We start from the raw sequence: 20,466 nt of genomic DNA on the forward strand, positions 1-20,466 counted from the left end.
AGAGAATCCTGAGCAGGCTTCATGCTACCAGTACAGAACCTGATGCAGGGCTTGAACTCGAGAACCATGAGATCATGGCCTGAGCCAAAGTCGGACACTTAACCAACGGAGCCACCCAGGTGCCCCCAATAGATTGGTAAAGTAGTTAATCTATATAAATACTTGGAACTATGGAAATGTAAACTGATACCATTTTCATAATACGCTATTTTAACCGCCAGCCTTTGTGATATTTTACCTCTTGTCCAGCAAAGGGCAGGTTTTACATCCACTGCTAACTACCACGAAAAGAGACCTAGAGGTTTCCTAGATGTTACAAATTTTGTATTTCTTCCCCAACATGCTGATATCGGAGTGTGTCAAAAAGGATCATCAGAATGTGAGTCCCGAAAGTCGTCTGGCAGAAGACGGCTTAGCAAGGGCTCATGGGAGCCCTTGGACTGATGCCTGACTCAGCTGCGGCATTATCTAAGCGGAAGGGAGGGAGGGCTTGACTGACAGCCAAGTGCCACGCTACCTGGAAGTCACAGGCTCTCCATGACTTGGCACAAAGAACCTGAGTTAATAGTAATAATGGTAATGACAATGGTAGCTGACATTATCATGTGCTTGCCATGTGCCAGATGCTGTTCTAAGGGCTTTATACTACAAGGCAGGTGTTAATATCCCCACCTCCATTTTATAGGTGGAGAAACTCAGGCAATCGATGGAAGTAATATCCCTAAGATCACACAGCCAGCAAATGAGAAAGCAGAGATTTGAATCTACACAGAGCCTGCTTCACAAGGAAGTGATTTGAAACTAAAAAAGTAAATACAAAACATGTTCTTATGTTTTCAGAACGTTCAAGCACAAGTTAAAGGATTCGTGCTGGGTTTTATTCTATTATCTTGATGACTCAAGTTGTTTTATGGACTATTTTTTTACCCCCTACAAGTATTTTAAATTAATTTTCTGGTTATTTCAAAGCAACAATAATTAGAAAAGGCAGAGTATTACACATTAAGAGACCCACGTTCTAGTCTCAGCTTTGCCATAAACTTATTGTGTGACTTTGGTCGAGGCCTCAGTTTCCCCTATTTCTGAGAGGTTTCCTTTCTTTAACTAAAAGAGTTCACCGCGCATAAAGTGTCATCTCTGAACTGAAGAGACGCTGCCTGTCCGGAGCAGATGGCTGGGGCAGGTTGCCAGGGGCCAGTTGCCCTGTCCTGGCTGTGACGGCTGCGTGCAATGCTCCTCCCTCTGCATTTTGGCTGTGCACCAGCCTAAGATGTCAGAGAGACATGCTTGAGTTGGCCAGCACCCAGTGTGATATTTAGAAAGAAGAAAATAAAACCAGAAGGATGATCAAATTCTCTGAAGTAATATTAAACGAAAGCATGCCACCCTCCTTCCAATTTCCTCTGAAAGCACTTCTCGTGTTTGCAAAGAGAATGACAAGACGGAAGTATCAGCCCGTCATACTTCCCAATGTGATGTGTGGGCTGGTAGTTCCTCACAACCCCCCCCCCCCCCCCCCCCCCAGTTTAGAGGAACCACTTTGGTTCCTCTGTTGTTTTAAAGTCTTCAACAACAGGAGCAAACGGTAGAAGGTTTTCATTCGTCATACACGTGCAGTGACCCTACTATTTAGGGAAAATAAGGTATGGATATTTCCAAAATTGCTATTTTTAGGATGTGTAATCACTTTTGTCTTGCCAGCCTACCAGGCAAATCCGTGGAGGCCATAAAAAGGTTAATAAACAATTTTGTGACTTTCCACGCCCGTGTGGTTTGTTCCCTTGAATGACGTATTCGTTTGCATATTCAAAACTACTCATTAAGGGCCTAGAAGCTTAAAAAGACAAATTCCCAACCTCTGTTATAAGATTTGAAAGACGTTTTAAGAGGCCTGAGAACTTCTGCAATTCCCTTTTTTAAATATCCAAGAATTAGTCACCTTAGTAACAACTGAGGTGTACATTAAATGCTAACTACGTATTAAATAGAGTTGAAAACTGGCTTGTTAGTTGTTCCTCTAAGAATGTCAACTCCCACCTTTATCTGTCTCCTCCCCCTTTGCAATGCAACTGTGCCTTCAAATGGCATTCTTTAAAAGGCACTTTACGGCTTTGGAGGAATAAGCTGATTTCACAGCCAGTTTTGCCACCGCTATGGAAAACAGAGTGTGCATGCAAGCCAGCTGAAGTCATAAGAACTTTGGGGATTAGGGCTGCGGGGGCCTCCACTACTGCTGTCAAAATGCAATTGGAAACAGCTTTTCCAAAGTACAGCATGAGAAATCGGGAATTCCTGTCCACGGCTCCCCAACGCACTGGGTTTTTAATCAGGCCTGGCACAACACATTAGAGGTCAGAAATATGAAAAATTATGCTGAAACCAAACAAGAGTACCTTCTGGTCTCCAAGTTTTGTTCTGCTTGGATCCCTTCCAGGCCTGTAATTATTGTCACTCACCAGCCATTAAGGGAACCGTTTCTGCCTAGGGACGGGCGCTCCAGGAAGGCTTGACTCAGTGGTGGGACAGGATCAGTTCAGTGGCCTGCCTTCCTTCCAGCCCCTGGATGTGCAAATTGTCTAAATACTCAACTTCTTAACCTTATCTCAGTCCCTTTAACTTTATCAGTCGCTCAGAGATAAAATAACTTTTGCAGAGGTCAGGAGAAAACTATTTAGAATATTAATAAACTAGAATCTTTGGATGAAAGTTGTTTGTTTGTTTGTTTGTTTGTTTTTTCCTGGGCATTCCTACTTAAGGGAAAGAGTCCACTCTCAAGAAAACAAGTTCAAGTCAGTAATTTATTTAAACAAACAAACACTACTTTCAAAATCTGGTTTGAGATTAATCCAGATGCAATTTCCTATACCTCTGTCTAGATCTAGAAGCTAAGAGATGGTAGAAAACCCAGAGGTCGATTATCGCAATGTCCATTTCATTTGTCAACTCTTCAATAATCTTTGAGGCACATTTACTAAAATAGGAAAACAAATGAATTGAACGGTTGATCAAAATGTGAGCTTATCAGATAAATTGACAGGATACCAGTTACATTACAAGCCACTCCCTCTGATGATACAGTGTCATACTACACATGAATGGTGACACCAAAAATGGGCCCACTGTAACTTCCACCTTGAAAGATCCTTAATTAAAACTCCCTTAAAAGTATGATTTCCAGGGGCACTTGGGTGGCTGAATCTTAAGTGTCTGACTCTTGATTTTGGTTCAGGTCATGATCTCACGGTTTGTGAGATCAAGCCCCACATCTGGCTCTGCATAGACAGCACAGATCCTGCTTGAGATTTTCTCTCTGCCCCTCTCCTGCTCTCTCTCCCTCAAAATAAATAAATAAATAAACATTTTTTTTAAAAAGTATGATTTCCAGACAAAGCAGGAACTATGATTTTATTTTATTTATTTATTCTTTTACTTGCCTTAAAGGCTCAAGTCAAATTCTGTCTATTCGATAAAACTTTCCCTGGATCCCCCCCTGGAGTCAACTAGTTTCTGTCTTCCACAATATAGGTGGTCACTAGTAGGTAAATATTCCCCCCACCCCAGATGCTGGGTTGTTTCCCCAAAGGCAGTAATCATATCTTACTCATTTTTGAAGCCTTCCCCACCCCTGTTCTAGGATTAAATCCCAGAACTGAATTCAAAACAAACAAACAAAAACTTCTATTGTCTAAAATGTATTATTAATTTGTTATTACTTAGAGAAGAAGCTGTTTTCAGAGAAAAAGCATAGCCAAATGAGAGACAATATTTCAGATGTAAGAGAAAGCTCAGAGGGAGAGCATTATGTGCAAATTGAGTGTTCAGTGAAGGTAACCATAAGGCTCTGAAATACTACTCAACTTTCACAATAAAGCTTACCCCAAACCAGACCAAATTTAGACTTATTAGGACATTCTTTAAAATGCAACAACCAAGGGGCACTTGGGTGGCTCAGTTGGTTGAGGGTTTGACTCTTGATTTCTGCTCGGGTCATAGTCCCAATGCCGTGGGATTGAGCCCCGCATTGAGCTCTGCACGGAGTGTGGAGCCTGCTTGGGATTCTTTCTCCCTCTCTCTCCCTCTGCCCCTCTCCCCTGTTCATGCTTGTGCTCTCTCAAATAAATAAAAATAAAAATAAATTAAGAAGCAGCAATCAATATTTGGATAAAAGTTTTATAAAAATTACTTGTCTTCTAATAAAAGCAATTTTTTAAAAGCACCTTAGAGACCTACTTAATAGAAAAGATAGTTACCTTTTAGATACATTTTAATCAATAATGATCAAATCAAGAAAATATAAAGAATTCTGGTTAACTATTAATTAACTAGAAAGTTCCACCACCTGGGCCTCACCTTCAATCTAGCAATGAAATCCACTCGTTAAGAACAGTAAGACTCAGACAGCCCTTACCTTCATGAATATACATCTTTTGAGCATCTTCAGGATGAAGTAACACCAGTAGAGGTGAAGGGCTTGCAGGACCATGAGCTGGAGGTTGAGGAAGATGTATGAAAAGAAAGGCTCAAGGTAGTGCAGAGGAAGGATCAGCGTGCAATATAAAATCCTAAAAAAAACAAACAGAGAAGAGTATTTCATTAAAAAGCACTTGTGAATTTTCAGTGAGAAAACAAATACTTTTTCTCCCAAGGCATACAACATTTAATTCATTTCTAACCACGTCCAGGAAATCCTCAAGGGAAAACAGTATACTAACATTACCTTTTATATCACTGGCGAGCCACACACACAAAAATACAGTCTGCCTCTTGGGAGAAAAGTTAAAGCAAATGGAATTTTTATTGTCACACTGCCTCCACTCCAAAGTTTCTGTACCTGGGTTCCTCTTTGCAAACAGAAGAGCATACAGAACGCTACTAGGCTTCCCGGGATTTGTAGAACAAATAGGATAATGCATGTTTACATGGAGTTATAATTGCCTTATAACACAATCTCATTTATTTGACAGCAAAGGTGAATGGGGGATTTTATGAAAGTAAATTTTCCAATAAGAGAGGCTTTTAAAGAAGCAATGATTCTATTACTTCCACTTTCTGAAGTGAACTGCATACTTTATTGATTTCATGAACAGACTCCCGGACATCATTGGAACTGCCCTTGATGACCCAGAATGCACAGTGCCTTCAGATACAACTACAGTGTGAAGGGCTACCTGTTTCCTTCCCAAACTTCATACACTACCATGATCTTAGAGTTTCTGGATAGGTTGACTTGTAAGTATATTATTCTAATTATAAAAATAATCTAAGGGCATCTGGGTGGTTCAGTTAGTTAAACATCTGACTTCGGCTCAGATCATGATCTCATGGTTCGTGAGTTCAAGCCCTGCATCAGGCTCTCTGCTTTCAGCACAGAGCCAGCTTCAGATCCTCTGCTCCCCCCCTCTCGGCCCCTCCCCCACTTGTTCTCTCTCTCCCTCTCTCTTGCTCTCTTTCTCTCTCTCTCTCAAAACACATAAATTTTAAAAAATCTATTCATGAGGTATCTAGTTGGCTCAGCCAGTTAGGTATGCAACTCCTGATTTTGGCTCAGGTCATGAACTTGCAGTTCATGAGTTCAAGACCCAGGTCAGGCTCTGGACTGACAGCTCAGAGCCTGGAGCCTGCTTCTGATTCTGTGTCTCCCTCTCTCTCTGTTCCTCCTCCTGATTTTCCTCTGTCTCTCTCAAAAACAAACAAACAAACAAACAAAAACAAATAAAAAAAAGTAATTAAATGAACTCTAAACTCTGTATAACAAAGATAATAGCCATTTATCCATTTTATGTATGCCAATCATTTTTAGACACTTAGGAATTATAGAAAAATATAAAGAGGTTAAGTAAAAGTCACCTAAAATCTCACAACTCACAGGTAACCCAGTACATTTTGGTAAACGTAACTGAAGTCATTGCTCCTAAAAATACATTCTTTAAGTCTTTAAGTCTTTTTTCCCCTTCCTCATCATCACATAATTTTATATAACAGAAATTTGCATGTGATTTTTAAATTTTTTTTTTAATGTTTATTTATTTTTGAGACAGAGACAAAGCATGAATGGGGGAGGGTCAGAGAGAGAGGGAGACACAGAATCCGAAGCAGGCTCCAGGCTCTGAGCTGTCAGCACAGAGCCCGACGCAGGGCTCAAACCCACAAACCGCGAGATCATGACCTGAGCCAAAGTAGGACGCGTAACCGACTGAGCCACCCAGGCACCCCTGCATGTGATTTTGTATCCTGCTTTTATGACTAAATAATATGATACAGGGAGATTTCCGTGTCAATGACTCTATCTATATATCAGGGATCAGCAAACATTTTTGTAAAAGGACGGATAATAAATAATTTAGGCCTCTGGGCCATTTGGTTACGGTTACAACTACTCAACTCTGCCACGGTAGTGTGAAAGCAGCCGTAGAGATACATCAACTAGTGGGTGTGGCTGTGGGCCAATAAAACTTTATTAACAAAAATAGTCAGTGGGCTGGATTTGGCCTGTGAGCCAGAGTTTCCCAACCCTTACTATATGCCATCCTCTAAACAGCTGCACAGAAATCTATTTACAGATATCATAATTTATCTAGTCCCTTATTGATAGCTATTTGTTTCCAGAGTTTCATTACATTATAGAGAATACTGTAAGAATTACTTGTAAAGATATTTTGATAGAACCGTTTGATTATTAGAATGGCTAAAATCCTTAATCAGAAAGTATACTCATTTTACATTTTAGAATATGTTACAGGACTGCTTTCAGCAAGACCATACCAGTTTATAGTCTTGCATTCAATGTATGAGGGCACCTGCTTCCTTAGATCTTGAGCAACATTGTACTCTGTCAGCCTCTACCTAAAAGAACATCATATTGTTTATAGTTACATTTGTATTTCTTGTGAAATGAATATACGTGTGTATATATATTTATATTTTACCTGGTTACTTTGATTTATACATTGGTGAACTGCTTCTTCATGGTATCTGTCCATTTTTCTATTGGGGTGTTTACTTTTTCTGTTGACTCATAAATGTTCTTTACATATCAAGCACAACATTATTTTTAAAGTCATATTAAATATCATCACATAGTCTCATTCTTTCAACCTTGTTTATTTTTGGGGGGGTGGGGGAGGCAAATCAGCTCCTAAAATATTTTTGTAACCAAATTTATCAATTTTTGCCTTTATAGGTAGCCTCCATGTTACACTTTAAAAGGCCTTTCTCACCTCCATCATTATAAACTATATTTTCCCGTATTTTTTTTTAATGTTTATTTTTGAGACAGAGACAGAGCATGAGTGGGGGAGGGACAGAGAGAGAGGGAGACACAGAATCTGAAGCAGGCTCCAGGCTCTAAGCTGTTAGCACAGAGCCCAACGTGGGGCTTGAACTCACAGACTGGGAGCTCATGACCTGAGCTGAAGTTGGACACTTAACTGACTGAGCCACCCAGGCACCCCTCCTATATGTTCTTAACATAACCAGCTCTACCACTTAAAATCCTGGTTCTATGTAACCTTGATCCACTTCTCTGTGCATTTTCTCAATTGTAAAATGGAAGCAATGATTATCTACTTTATTCATTCAATAAATATTTATTGAGCACCTACCAAAGTGCTACTTGGCACTTCATAGGAGCCAGGAATGTTGCAATGAATAAAACAGACCCAAATCCCTGAAGTGCTAAGGCTCACATTCTGGGGCCTGCATTCACAGGGATTTCAGGAAAGAATGTACAGAAAGCCTCTTTGTCATTCTGATTTGCTGGATCTTTGGGGAATTGTGTGCCTTTTTCTGTACTCTCTCAGCCTAGAATGTCCTCACCTGTTCCCTTTTATTTTTTTAATTTTTTAAAAATGTTTTATTTATTTTTGAGACAGAGAGAGAGAGAGAGAGAGAGAGACAGAGAGAGAGAGAGAGTAAGCAGGGGAGGAGCAGAGAGAGAGGGAGACACAGAATCTGAAACAGGCTCCAGGCTCCAAGCTGTCAGCACAGAGCTTGACGCGGGGTTCGAATGGTGACCTGAGCCGAATCATGACCTGAGCCGAAGTCAGATTCTTAACTGACTGAACCACCCAGGCGCCCCGCCCTTCCCATCTTCAGCTAAAACTCTTTTCACCCATCAAAGCAAGCACGGGAGCCTCTGTAACAAGTCTCGGTGCTGTTCTGATCACCTCTGAATGTATAGTATTTCTCTAGGCTCCCCCACTACCTCCTCCTTTAGAGCATTTGGCCTGATTCATTCAACCTGCCTTGTACTAATAGATGCTTGTACGTCTTCATCTCTGTGCCCTCCCTTTACCTGTTCCAGGGGCTTGCTCCTTACTAGGTCCCCGATAGGGATTTGTCAGTATCAAAAACAGTAAAGGAAACTACTCAAAAGCACCCACTTTACAGATTCTACCAGGGAATGTGAATAATGCAGTTACTCATTGTGATCCATGCAAAGGAAAGAAAAAGGGTTCTGACTCACCTGCGATTTCCCTATTTCTCTATTCTTAAAGGGAAGACACAGAAAAGAGGGTTCTGGTTGGAAGGAACCACATGTACAGGGCCCTCGGGTGGGAGGCATCATGGAAAAGTCAAGGGCTAAAACAAGACCAGTGCAGCTTAAGGGAGAGGACCGTTAGAGGGGGGCGGTGTGAGATGCCAGTGGAGAGTTGAATGGAGTCATCTCATGTTGGCCTTGCATGTCATGGCATCAGGAAGCTTTGCTGGATGTAGAAAGGGGAGTGATACGCTAGGACTAAACTCAGCAGAGCAGGATTCCCGGGCTGAGGCCATTCCGGGGCTGTTTTCTTGCCTCATAACCTGAGCACATGTCACTGAGCTTCCTGGTCCTGGGACAGGGTGGAAGTCACCCCCTACCCCTGTGACAGGGAGGCTCCAGGGGGACACAGGGCCAGCTTTGCAAACTGTGGAGTCCTAGAAATGGAGGAGACTACCATTAAAATGCAAATGCCTTCTGAGAGAGCTGCAGAGAGGAGAGACACAAGGCGTGGGCTCTGGAGCCTGGTAGATGAGGATCATGTCTCTCCTGCTGTCTTCAGCGAGTTACAGAACTGCTCTGGGCATGGTTTCTTTTGTCAGATCAAAACAACACCACTCCCCTCGTCAGACTGTCAGACTGTCGTGAGGGTTAGAGGAGTTGACAAATGGGAAGAGCTTAGCATACAGGAAGCACTCGAAAAATGGTAGCTGGGACTATTACTGTCACTACTGTTGTGAGGATGACTGCTTTTCCACCCACCCGTTCCCACTACAGGTGGCTTATGGGGTGGGAGGGGAGTGCAGCTCCCTAGGCTGGAGTTTCTGCTTAGGGAGAGGAGGGGGGAGCCACTCAGGAGAGGGAGAGGAGCTCCAGAGGAGTGGGGACCCTGTGCTGCCAGAACATTCTCTGCGGGAGGACAGAGGGGACAGAAGTGGAGAGGAGCTCCAAAGGGGGTGGCCACTGTGGCCCCAGGGACAGCAGGTTTGGGGGCTGTGGTTACATTTTCAGGACCTCCTTCTGTTGGTCTCAGTGTGCTCACTAAGGATGGTCCAGTCTCTCAATCCCAATTTCTTCTCCTCCTTTGCTAAAAGAAGAATGGGAGGAAGGGAAAAATAAACACTTTGTCCTCCTCAGTTTTGTCCCAAACGCATGTGTGTCATGTGTGCTGGCACATGAATGAGCACGCCAACACCTGTTTCCCTTCCGGGCTACATGGAATTTCTCACTTCACAGGGGATGCCCCGAGACCGCTGCGCTCCTGGATTCCTGGAGCCACTTTGTTCCGTCCACCGCCTTTAATCTGTCCAAACGGTGGCAGGAGTACCACGCCCCAGGATTGCGAACCTTGGCTTTTCCCCGCTTTGGTTCTGTTTCCCATCTCCACTCTACGGCTTGAGAAGATCACATTGCTGGCATAAATAGTAGCTGGTTTTGCTGGGCTACATAAGGCAGCCACCACAAGTTGTATTTTCCTAATGCACAGAAAGGTCTTCTGCTAATCACGGGGGTGAGCCCTAAGCCTTTTCAGGATAACAAATACTGGTTCTACTGGTGAGTAATTGCCTACCTTATATTTCAGGGATGTCTTGTATTTCAAAGTGACTGCGCAGTTGAAGAAAACTTAATAAATACTTAGGGAAGGCAAATTATGCCTGCTTTTAGCTGTCCAGTTTAGTCACTTAATTTGAAACATATCTGTTCTCAGTTTCAACTGTCCTGTTTCTTGTCTTGGTTCTTTCATAACTAGCTGTGTGAGCCCAGAAATATCTTAACCCCTCACCTGGAAAATAAATCGGGGGTCTAAATGCTTCAATGATGTTGATGACACGAGGCACGGGAAGGGTGAGGAACTGTCCCTGGGGGAATGAAAACTGAAGGCAAAATGTGATCCTGGGCCAGATCCAGGAGGAGGGAACAAAGCAATAAAGGCATTATTGGATCAATGGACAAAACTGAAACACCGATGGTAGATTGCTACATTTCCTGAAATCGACAACTATTCCTGTGATTCTGTAAAAGGATCTCCCTGTTCTTAGGAAATCCGCACTGAAGAACGAAAGAATAAAGGGACATGATGCTTGCAACTTTCAAATGATTTAGAAAAAATATATATGTACACACGTGCTTGTGTGTGTGCATGTGTGTGTGTGTGTGTGTGTGTGTGTGTGTGCGCTGAGAGTGATGGGGCAGTGGGGAGAGAGAAGGGAGGAGAAAGCAAACAGGACACAATACTAACTAGTAAATCTGGGCGAATACAGTGAAGCTCTTTGTAACATACTTGAAATTATCCTGTAAGCCTGGAATTATTTCCACATATATAAATGACCAAATTCTGTAAAAGGTCCCTTTTCTAAAATACCATGATTTGAAGAAGGGTGAGTGCTGTAGTTGTCCTTTATGAACTTATGAACAGCAGAAGTGCCAAGCATGTGGGGTGCGAGGGAAGGAGCTCCAGTGAGGGCACCCTGTCGAATGAGACACTGAACAAACACAGGCGGTGAAATTCACGGTCTCCCTCATAAAGTATGTAACTGGAAAGTCTAGTTCCGAGATACTCATCTGCAGCGGAGGCTCAAGGGAGTGGCCCCAGCTTCAGCAGAGCCACTCTTGCGTTGCACACGTCCCTCCTTTCCTCTGGTGGCTGTGCGAAGGGCACTGTACCATCCCATGAGGGCATGGCGCCATGGCACAATTGGACCCATGCTCTGCCCTTATCATTCAGAACAGAGGCTCCAGAGGTACCCAGGGGCACATGGGTAGCTTAAACGGTTAAGTGCCAGACTTGGGCTCAGGTCATGATCTCACAGTCAGTGAGTTCGAGCCCCGTGTGGGACTCTGTGCTGACAGCTCAGAGCCTGGAGCCTGCTTGGGATTCTGTGCCTCCCTCTCTCTCTGCCCCTCTCCTGCTTGCGCTCTCTCTCTCTCAAAAATAAATTAACATTAAAAAAAAAAAAAAGAACAGAGGCTCCAGGCCTTATGACAATGGGAAAGGTCCACTGTGTCCTTATTCTTGTTTCCCTCCGATGAGCGTCTGCTAAATGCACTGCTATACGCTTTCAGCTTTGTCTTGTCTTTTTTAAAACTGTCCTCTTTCTGATAGCCATTCCGAGTATTTATATTGTCACATCATTCACAGAATTCCCTTTCACATGAGGCTTCCCAGAGTACCATTTTTCTATGCCAGTGAGAGCCAGATCACCAAAAGCTGCAGGCTGAAGCCCAGTGAGCCAGTGATGGGGAATATAAAGTTACCACAGCATGTGGACCCTTAGAGGTCAGGAAGTTACTTATTTGAATATTACTCACTGTTGGGAATTTTTTTTTTTTTGAACATCCAGTAGACAGATCACATAATATAATGGTCTTCACATATATAGATGAGGTAGTTGATACAAAGATCTCTTCTACCACCGTCGTGACCTCCTGCACAGTAGGAACTGTGTCTTGTTCGTCCACGTATTCCTCACAACATCTAGCCGCGATGAGTTCCAGCAATGGAGAAGTGTGGTGAGCCAGCTCCACCACCTGTAAACTTCAGCTGAGACAGAGAGCTCCTTGCCTTCAGCTGGAACAGCCTGGACTAAATTGTTATCTGTTCTTGTTGTTTATGGAGGAAACTTTCGAGAGTCAGGGGAGTTGTTTACCTGAACTTAGGAAGGGCTTTCTAGCCTAATGATTCCCTGGAAGTGTTCGGATACTGTTCCAATACGTAGGTACATCCAATAATTCAACAGTTTAGAAGTCATTATTTTAAAACAACAGTTGGTAATAAAGTGTAAAGAACATAAGCCTGAGATTTAAATGGCTTTGAATAAAAATGCAAACAAATGAGGTAAGTAGGCAGTTAGATTAAAGTGATTTGACCAAGGCCAGTTGGAATTCCTGCCTAATGTTGAGAGGAATAGTATTTTTATTTTTTTTATTTTTATTTTTTTATTTAAAAAAATTTATTTTTGAGACAGAGCATGAACGGGGGAGGGTCAGAGAGAGGGAGACACAGCATCCAAAACAGGCTCCAGGCTCCGAGCTGTCAGCACAGAGCCCGACGCGGGGCTCAAACTCACGGACTGTGAGATCGTGACCTGAGCTGAAGTCGGCCACTCAACGGACTGAGCCACCCAGGCGCCCCAAGAGGAACAGTATTTTAAAAAAGAATGTAATTACTTCTTGCTGACACTGATTGAGTGAGAACTGGCTAAGTAAGATTCCGGAAAAAAGGAGGAGAGAAGAGAAGGCACAGTTGTACTAATACAAAGAGAAAGCGATCAGACGACAGCAAATATACTTGAGGCTGGGGAAAATGTAGGGAAAGTGAAAGAAAGGGAAAGACATGTGTAATGGACAAGCTGTAGTTCTTTCTCTCAAAGTTTCTGGATACATTTCAGAGGGGTCAGCTTTCTCCCCACTCAGCCCTTCATCTTACCACAAAAGGTGCAAGAAAAACAGTTGGGAGGAACAGAGCAACTGATGGCCAGCTGCCTCCCACGGCACCTCAAAAATGTCTGAATCTGGAAATAGGTCGATCATCTGCACATTGTTTGGTCCGTAGTAAATTCCACCCCCCCACAAAACTGAACTAATAAAATATCCTTGAAAAATGAATCTACAGTTACACATTTTAGACAGATGCTTGGAGTCAGGCTAACAACAAGGAACTGACTTTTCCTCTTTGGCACCGCAAGATGATTGTGTAACACGTTCAAGCTGATGGGAACACTATTTAAGCTAGAGTAACACACTGCAACTGATTCTTTCAAAAACCATCAAGAACCAATCACCCAAACTTCCAATAGCTTGGTGAAGTTTTCCTCAACCTTCCAATGAGGACCAGTCAACGTCAGCGCAGAAAAATTTTTACCAGCAAAACGATTTTTACAGTCAAGTCTGTTAATACTGGTTTATTTGCAATCCAACTCCCTGAAGACAGCAAACCGTGGTATTGGCTGCCCTCTGCAGTGGGCTGGTGAAGTCAGCGAAGTATCAAGATCAAGAAAATGCCAAATACATGCAACTAATTCTCCTTGAAATGCAGAAATGCTGGCAAGGGAATGACTTAAATCTAGGATTTTTAAAGACGAGGGTATGTGGGAAAGTTAACACACCACCTCCACAATCCCTCAACCCCAGCATGATGTTTGGTTGTTTTCTGGGCAAGAGTAAGCTTGCTTGTTGATTTAAGACATCATGGGAATGTCTGAGGTTAATGTCCTTCATTGCTAAATCAAAAGCCAACCACAGCAGCAACACTTAGAAGCTTCTCAGAGAGTTCCCTGCACTGAGAACTTCCACGGTGTATGCTTTTTAAAATATGCCCGCAAATTCTTTGAAACTACTCTTGTGGATAAATGGAGTCTAATTTTCCTTCCCTCAAATATGAGCTGGGCTTAGTCACCTGGATCCAATGAAGAACAAGAGGTCGGATGTGGCATGATGGTACTTCTGCAGGTGGGTTATAAAAGGAAACACAGCATCTGCCTAGCTCTCTTATGAGCTGCTCACCATTGAAATCCGGCTGCCATGCTATGGGGAGGTCAGGCCAATGGAGGGTACGCCAGCTGACAGGCCTACCTGAGGTCCCAACTAGCCATCAGCATCAACCAATTGATCCTATGTGTGTTATCTCAACCATGTGGAGTGTGGAAGTCTTTAAGAAGAGTCCAATTCTGGCCACATCTGACTGTAACCACATGAAGAGACTCTAAATGAAAACCACCTAGCTGAGGTTGGTCAACTCCCAAACCCATAAGTCATAATAATAATAATCAATAAGTGTTGTTTTTTTAAAAGAGAGGTCTGCAAACTGAGGCCTGGTGGTAAAATCTGGCCTGCAACCTGTTTTCTATAGCCTGTGAGATCATCTGGGTTTGGTACATTTTTAAAGGGGTGTAAAAGAAACAAAACAAAGCAAAGAATAATATGTGACAGAGACCATATGTAGCCCTTAAATCCTAAAATAGTTATTCTACGGCCCTTTACCAAAAAAGCTCCTTAAACACTGTCTTAAGCCACTAAGTGTACAGATGGTTTATTATGTAGCAACAGATAACTGGAACACATGGTGTCTTTGGAACATAATAAGAGGAATTGATGGACAAATGCTGGATTTATAGCATCATAAAATTCACACTGAAAAGCCGTAAGTCAACAGTTACCTGAAAGTCAATACTTATCCTATCAATAATTGCTATCATACAATATTATAATTTCATAAACACACTTGCTCAACCAAAGCAAAAGTGAGGATAATGTGATTCTTCAACCAAGGAGAGTATTTCAAAGATGGATCTCACATTTGATTGTAGGTGAAACTTCTAGACGAATCATCTAGATGATTCTAGATGAAACTTCAAATTCTTGGAGAATTATTAATAACTTCAGCAAACATAGCTGGCATTTGCTGAGTCCTTACTATGTTTCAGATGTCATTCTGAACTATTTTATATGTATTATTTTATTTAAGCCTTGTGACAACACTTACATTTTACATATGAGAAAACTGAGGCACAAGGAAATATCTAATATGTCCAAGATTACACAGGTAGTAAGTGTGGGGCCAGAATTTGAATCCACGCCCAACTTGCATCCATGAACTTAACTACCACACTCTGCTGCTCCTCTGCAGAAAATGTCTAAGTGAGATATTGGTCTATGTTTAAAGCTGTAGCTGGCTTCCATAGGGAGGGCAGCATCCCTTGACCTCTCTGACCAGACTTCCCTGGGGTCTAGTCAAGGATGCTGTCCACCCACTAGGAACCAGGCCTGGAAGTGGGTCTCCATCCCCTTCCCCTGCAACCCAGGATCTTCAATGACACTAACTTTTCTGCTGAGAGGATCTGAAACTCCTAGTCCGGCCCCAAACTATGGCTGGTTATAAGTTCTTTCTTCCAAACCATCAAAGACTTCCTCACATTTGTCCTCTCGTTCCTGTCAATCAACACGTGGGAAATTATGCTTGTCAAAGGGATGACTGTCAGGGGAGACACTATACAAGTTCTTCAATCCTTGCCCTTGACTAAATAAAATCAACAGGCTGATCGAGAGCCGATCAATATTGAAAAGATATCCAGAACTTTGTTAGGGCCAGTGATCATGGAGAATGAAATCAGTATCACTTTCTTCATCTGTGAAGTAGGACTGGTAATACCTATCTTTATGATTTGTTGTATAGACTAGAGCCAAATTATACAAAGGGCCTAATCCAGTGTCTGGCATTCAATTAATGGTGACCACAATTACTGTTATTTTTAACATAGAACATTCCTCTCTTTCAAAGAGCTGCTGATTGGCCAATGGTTATTCAGTTATTTCACTGAATAACTGGAAAAGCTGTTAATCACAAAGATCCATATTCACAAAACAAGACATAGAGTCAGAGCTGCTGCTTACCCATTGGGTTACACATTTCCCACCTCCCTTTGTAATAAGCCTTTTCCACGCTGGAAGGTGTTGTTTTAATTATTTATACAAATGGCCCCTTCACATTAGTGTTTCCAACTGAACTTGGCACAAACAACTGGACATCAGTGTAAGGAGGAGAGGGCAACACTCTGACTTCGACAACATGCCAAGGCCACCTCAGCACAGTGACCAAAGTCATGGTACAGCACCTTGTCTACTCACCAGAAGGGAAAGACAATGAGGCGGCTGATGAAAAATATGGCGGAGAAGATGAAAAACAGCGCGTTACAAGTTTGCTTCCATCCAGCATAAGAAAACATCTTCGCAGACTGAAAACAAAAGAAAGCAATTGCGTTCAGATAAAGTGATTTAGTATAAAATTCTTCAATTAAATATTCATAAACAAAATGATACGATGATACCATTAAAGAGTTGGGTCCTGGATCCAAACTTGAACATGTGGAAAACTAGAGGGTCAGGAAGATGCTTGAAGAAGGCAAAGGCACCTTCTGAGTAAGAGTGATCATAGATATTGGGGCTATTTTTCCTTGCAAAGAAAGAGCTAAGAAAATGACCTACCAGCTCTCTTGAGGAATCTGAAAGATCAATAGGCACCATCTTTAGGAGGGTCTAAACAGGGGCAAAAGTTGTACCACGTCTGGGTTCAGATAGAACTTGCCCAAGAAGACAGACACTAAAACCAACTACTCAAGGAAGCTGTGGACTAGGCACCCTCTGGAAAATATAAAAAATGAGCCCCATTCCACTACTTCATGCTGCCTCTTCCCAGCTGGTGGAAGGTACTGGCCTTGCTCGTTGAACCTCAAGTTAGATCATGGCTTGTGAATCAGAAATGATTCATGATCACTAACAACATGAAGCTGTTCTCATAGTTTATTCACGAAGGGACCTCTGAGTTTGACATTTCATTTTTCTTCTGTTCTTTTTTTTTTTTTCACCTAAGAACCCCAGAACATTTTCAAACAGTAATGAGCTAAATTTCACAATATACCCTAAGGGGTAGATATGACTTCTCATATTACAGCTGAGGACAGAAAACAAAGCATTAAGTGATTTGCCCAAATCACCCAGGGAGTTCTGTCATGTCAGTGATAAGGTGGGGGAGGGTGGACAGGGACAGCCCAGTGCTTATTCCCAGTCCCAACAGCTAACTCCCTTTTAACAACACAGTGAAGCTGTTTTACAGTGGACGTACACCAAAGGCTAGAGGGCTTAGAAGCAACAGAGTAGCATAAAATTCTTAAGTCACGGCCAATATGGTTTTAATTTACAGGCAGGGTTACCGAGATATGATCAGAGAAGGAGGTAATTATAACAGAGATGGCTACATTCAGACAGCGATACATGGGAAAACTAGCATAATCCTTCTTTTGCTAAGCCATTTGCTGCCCTGAATAATCTAGACCTTTAGAATGGGATTTACATGTCTAACTGCAATTGCATAGAAGAAATAAAATTCTGTGCACATCTGATATTTTAACAGTAGCCAGTTGCTTCAAAATAGCTTCAAATGACTTCTGGTTACATCTAGAAAAGGGTTTAGCAAACTACAGTCCAGCCTATGGGCTAAAGCTTGTCACTCCTTAAGGATGGGTTTCACTTTTTAAAGGGGTATGAGAAAATAAAAAACAAAAAGAATATATGGCAAGAGATCCTATGTTGCCCACAAAGCGAGATTTACTATCTGGCTCTTCACCAAAAAGTTTGGTGAACGCTGCTCTAGAAAAACAAGATCCTATCAAATTTAATTTCTTCCATACCAACCTATATTCAGGTGATCCTGAACATGAAACGGGTTGGCATCATTTTCCTCAGCTGTATTATAAGCGAAGGTATTTAAAGGACACAGTAAGTGGCTCTGGGAAATGTGACCCTAAGTACAGCAGGAGAGCTGGCCGGGAAGAGGACCCTCAGATCACTGCCTCGGGGCAAACGGGAACCAATACATAACAGAAACATGTAGAGAAAACAATCCTAATTTTGTTTTGTTTCTCATATTTTGTGTTGTTTGGGATTAAGAAGACTCTTGCTTTAATGTCCCATGCTCCAAAACATTCCTTCCTTAGAAAAGAAATGTCATTTAAATAAACATCAGCTCTCATTCCTTAAAGCTGGAGGACCATCCGTGTGGGGGAGTGCAAGCATCCAATGGGTGTTCAGCTTTGGCTTAAGGAAATATATGGTATCATCCAATATTAAGAATCCATAATGCCACAAATCCAAGGTTTCCTTTTCAAAGATTAGAGTTCATTCCTTCCTCAGAGACATCAGTGTACTTTCTGAGCTAGTATCTGCGTGCGACTTTCGCAAGTGGGATTCCATGAGTTAACCTCTCTCAAGTACCCTGGAGAAGGATGGAAACTAAAAACTAAAAGATTTCCTTTCTTGAAGCCCGGAGACATCCTCAGACTTCGGGTGTTTTCACGACAGAGAGCCCTGCTAAATCACTCACAGACAATTCTTCCTGGGACGAGACACAAAAACCCGGGACGTGGTATTGTTATTACTTTTTTTAATGGCAAAAGTTTACCTCCAGCCAAATGTCAGCCACGTCATGCACGATCATCACGAGGGTCCCGCTGCGGATATAATTAGCACACCAAGAGAAGCTCATCAAACTAATAGCAGCCAGGTGGTGGATGACATGAGCTAGAAAATCCTATATAATGAGAGGAAAATAGCGGCTATTAAGCAAATGCAGTTATTTCCTAATCACTGGAAGAGCTAACGACGACGACAACAACAACAACAACAACAACAACAACAACAATAATATTTTTTAAAAAAACCCAGTAACTTACATCTGAATGTTTTGAAATTTGTAAAATGCTTTCACTTTAATTCTTAAACACAATGCTTGCAAGGGAACTAGCACATATTATCTGCATCACTGAAGTCACTGAACTCTGAGACAGCATTGAATAGTTGTCATCTAAATCCTAAACATCTCCTAACATGTTTCCACTGCCTCACACTGGATATACATACACATCCCATCCCATATACATACTCACATGAGTATATTCCTGTGTATATTTACATCTATCACTTATTCCCTGTCTAATTCCAACAAGGGAAAAAGACAGATACACAATATAGTGAAACTGTACAACCATTAAAATAAGAGTTGCTGCATATGAAACAAGTAACAAATGAAAGTGTAACAAATATATTAGCAAATCTAGGCTAAAGAAAGCTATTACAATTGAACATAAAACCTTAAAAGGTTTTCTGCAAACAAAATATACAAATGGCCAACAAGTACACAAAAAAGACACTCAACCCATGGGCTGTCAAGAAAATGTAAATCAAAACCACTTCATCCCCACTAGGATGGCTATAATAAAAATGATGAAGAAAAATAACAAGTGTTGGCAAGGAGGTAGAAAAACTGGCATGCTTATATATTGCTGGTAGGATGTAAAATGCTACAGCTACCTTGCAGTTGCTCAAAAGGTTAAATATAAAATTATCATATAGCCCAGCAATTCCACTCTTAGGTATATACCCAAGAGAAATAAAAATATCTCCATGCAAAAACTGGCCTATGAATGTTCACAGCAGCATTATTTCTGGCAGCCAAAAAAAGAAAACATCCCGAATAGCCATCAAGTGATAAATAGATGAATAAAATGTAGTATATCCATACAGTGGACTATTATTTAGCAATTAAAAGGAATGAAGTATGGATACATGCTTCAACATGAATGAACCTTGAAAACATTATGTTAAGTGAAAACCAGACACAAAAAACGATTTGTTATATGATTCAATTTACACGAAATATATAGAAGAGGAAAATCCACAAAGACAGAAAGTAGATTAGTGGTTGCTTAGGGCTGAGGAAGTTAGGAGGAATGGGGAGTGACTGCAAAAAGGTACAGGATTTCTTGTTGGGGGTGACAAAAAGGTTCTAGTACTGACTATGGTGATGATTGCACAGCTCTGTGGATATATTCAAAACCACTGAACTATGTACTTTAGATGAATGGATTGTAGTATGCAGACACCTCAATAAAGATGTTTTAAAAAAACTTAAAGATTTCAGTTTCCTTGTAGCCAAAGTAAAAGAGTAAATATGATACTACTAATAACAGCCTAACTTATTGAGCACTTACTGTATACCAAGAAGTGCTTTGTATGGGTGAATCTGCTTAATTCTCATAATAACCAGAGACAGGAACTATTTTTAGCTCTATTTTACAGATGAGGAAATGAAGATCAGGGGGTTTAGCCAGTTAGCTTGAGATGTTAGTGAGTGGTGAAGTCACGGATTCAAACCCAGGCGTTCCAATTCCAGAGCCTGTGTTTTACCCTCCTCCTGATAGTTGTATGTCTCGTATGTCTCTGAAGACATGTATTTACAAATATATGACATATATTTACATTTAATTTTTGAAAAGGTACCCAATGCATGTGTATATAATAAAGAGAAACCAACTACTGAAAAATCAAAGGTGGGAGAAAGACAGGATCGTTATAGGATCAACCCACCTTAGTATATCTATGAAGACCTTCTAAAAAGTGATTATTTTCAATTCTCTCCCTTGAGAAAATGGCTCAAA

The 20,466-nt window shown here is 41.6% G+C and overlaps 1 protein-coding gene across 2 annotated transcripts in view; it reads right to left on the reverse strand.

Annotated features, from left to right (window-relative positions):
• The window catches only part of CERS3 (ceramide synthase 3), a 115,427-nt gene that overhangs the window by 26,625 nt on the left and 68,336 nt on the right, over positions 1 to 20,466 (reverse strand). For both annotated transcript variants that reach the window (XM_053223626.1, XM_015068998.3), the window contains exons 9-11: positions 18,432 to 18,560; positions 16,103 to 16,209; positions 4,409 to 4,562 (exon numbers count right to left, since the gene is read on the reverse strand). In XM_053223626.1, the coding sequence (XP_053079601.1) occupies positions 4,409 to 4,562; positions 16,103 to 16,209; positions 18,432 to 18,560 (390 nt within the window). The remainder of the gene's footprint in view (positions 1 to 4,408; positions 4,563 to 16,102; positions 16,210 to 18,431; positions 18,561 to 20,466) is intronic.

The sequence above is a fragment of the Acinonyx jubatus genome, chromosome B3 (genome assembly GCF_027475565.1).
Source record: "Acinonyx jubatus isolate Ajub_Pintada_27869175 chromosome B3, VMU_Ajub_asm_v1.0, whole genome shotgun sequence".
In the NCBI taxonomy this organism is placed as follows: Eukaryota; Metazoa; Chordata; class Mammalia; order Carnivora; family Felidae; genus Acinonyx; species Acinonyx jubatus.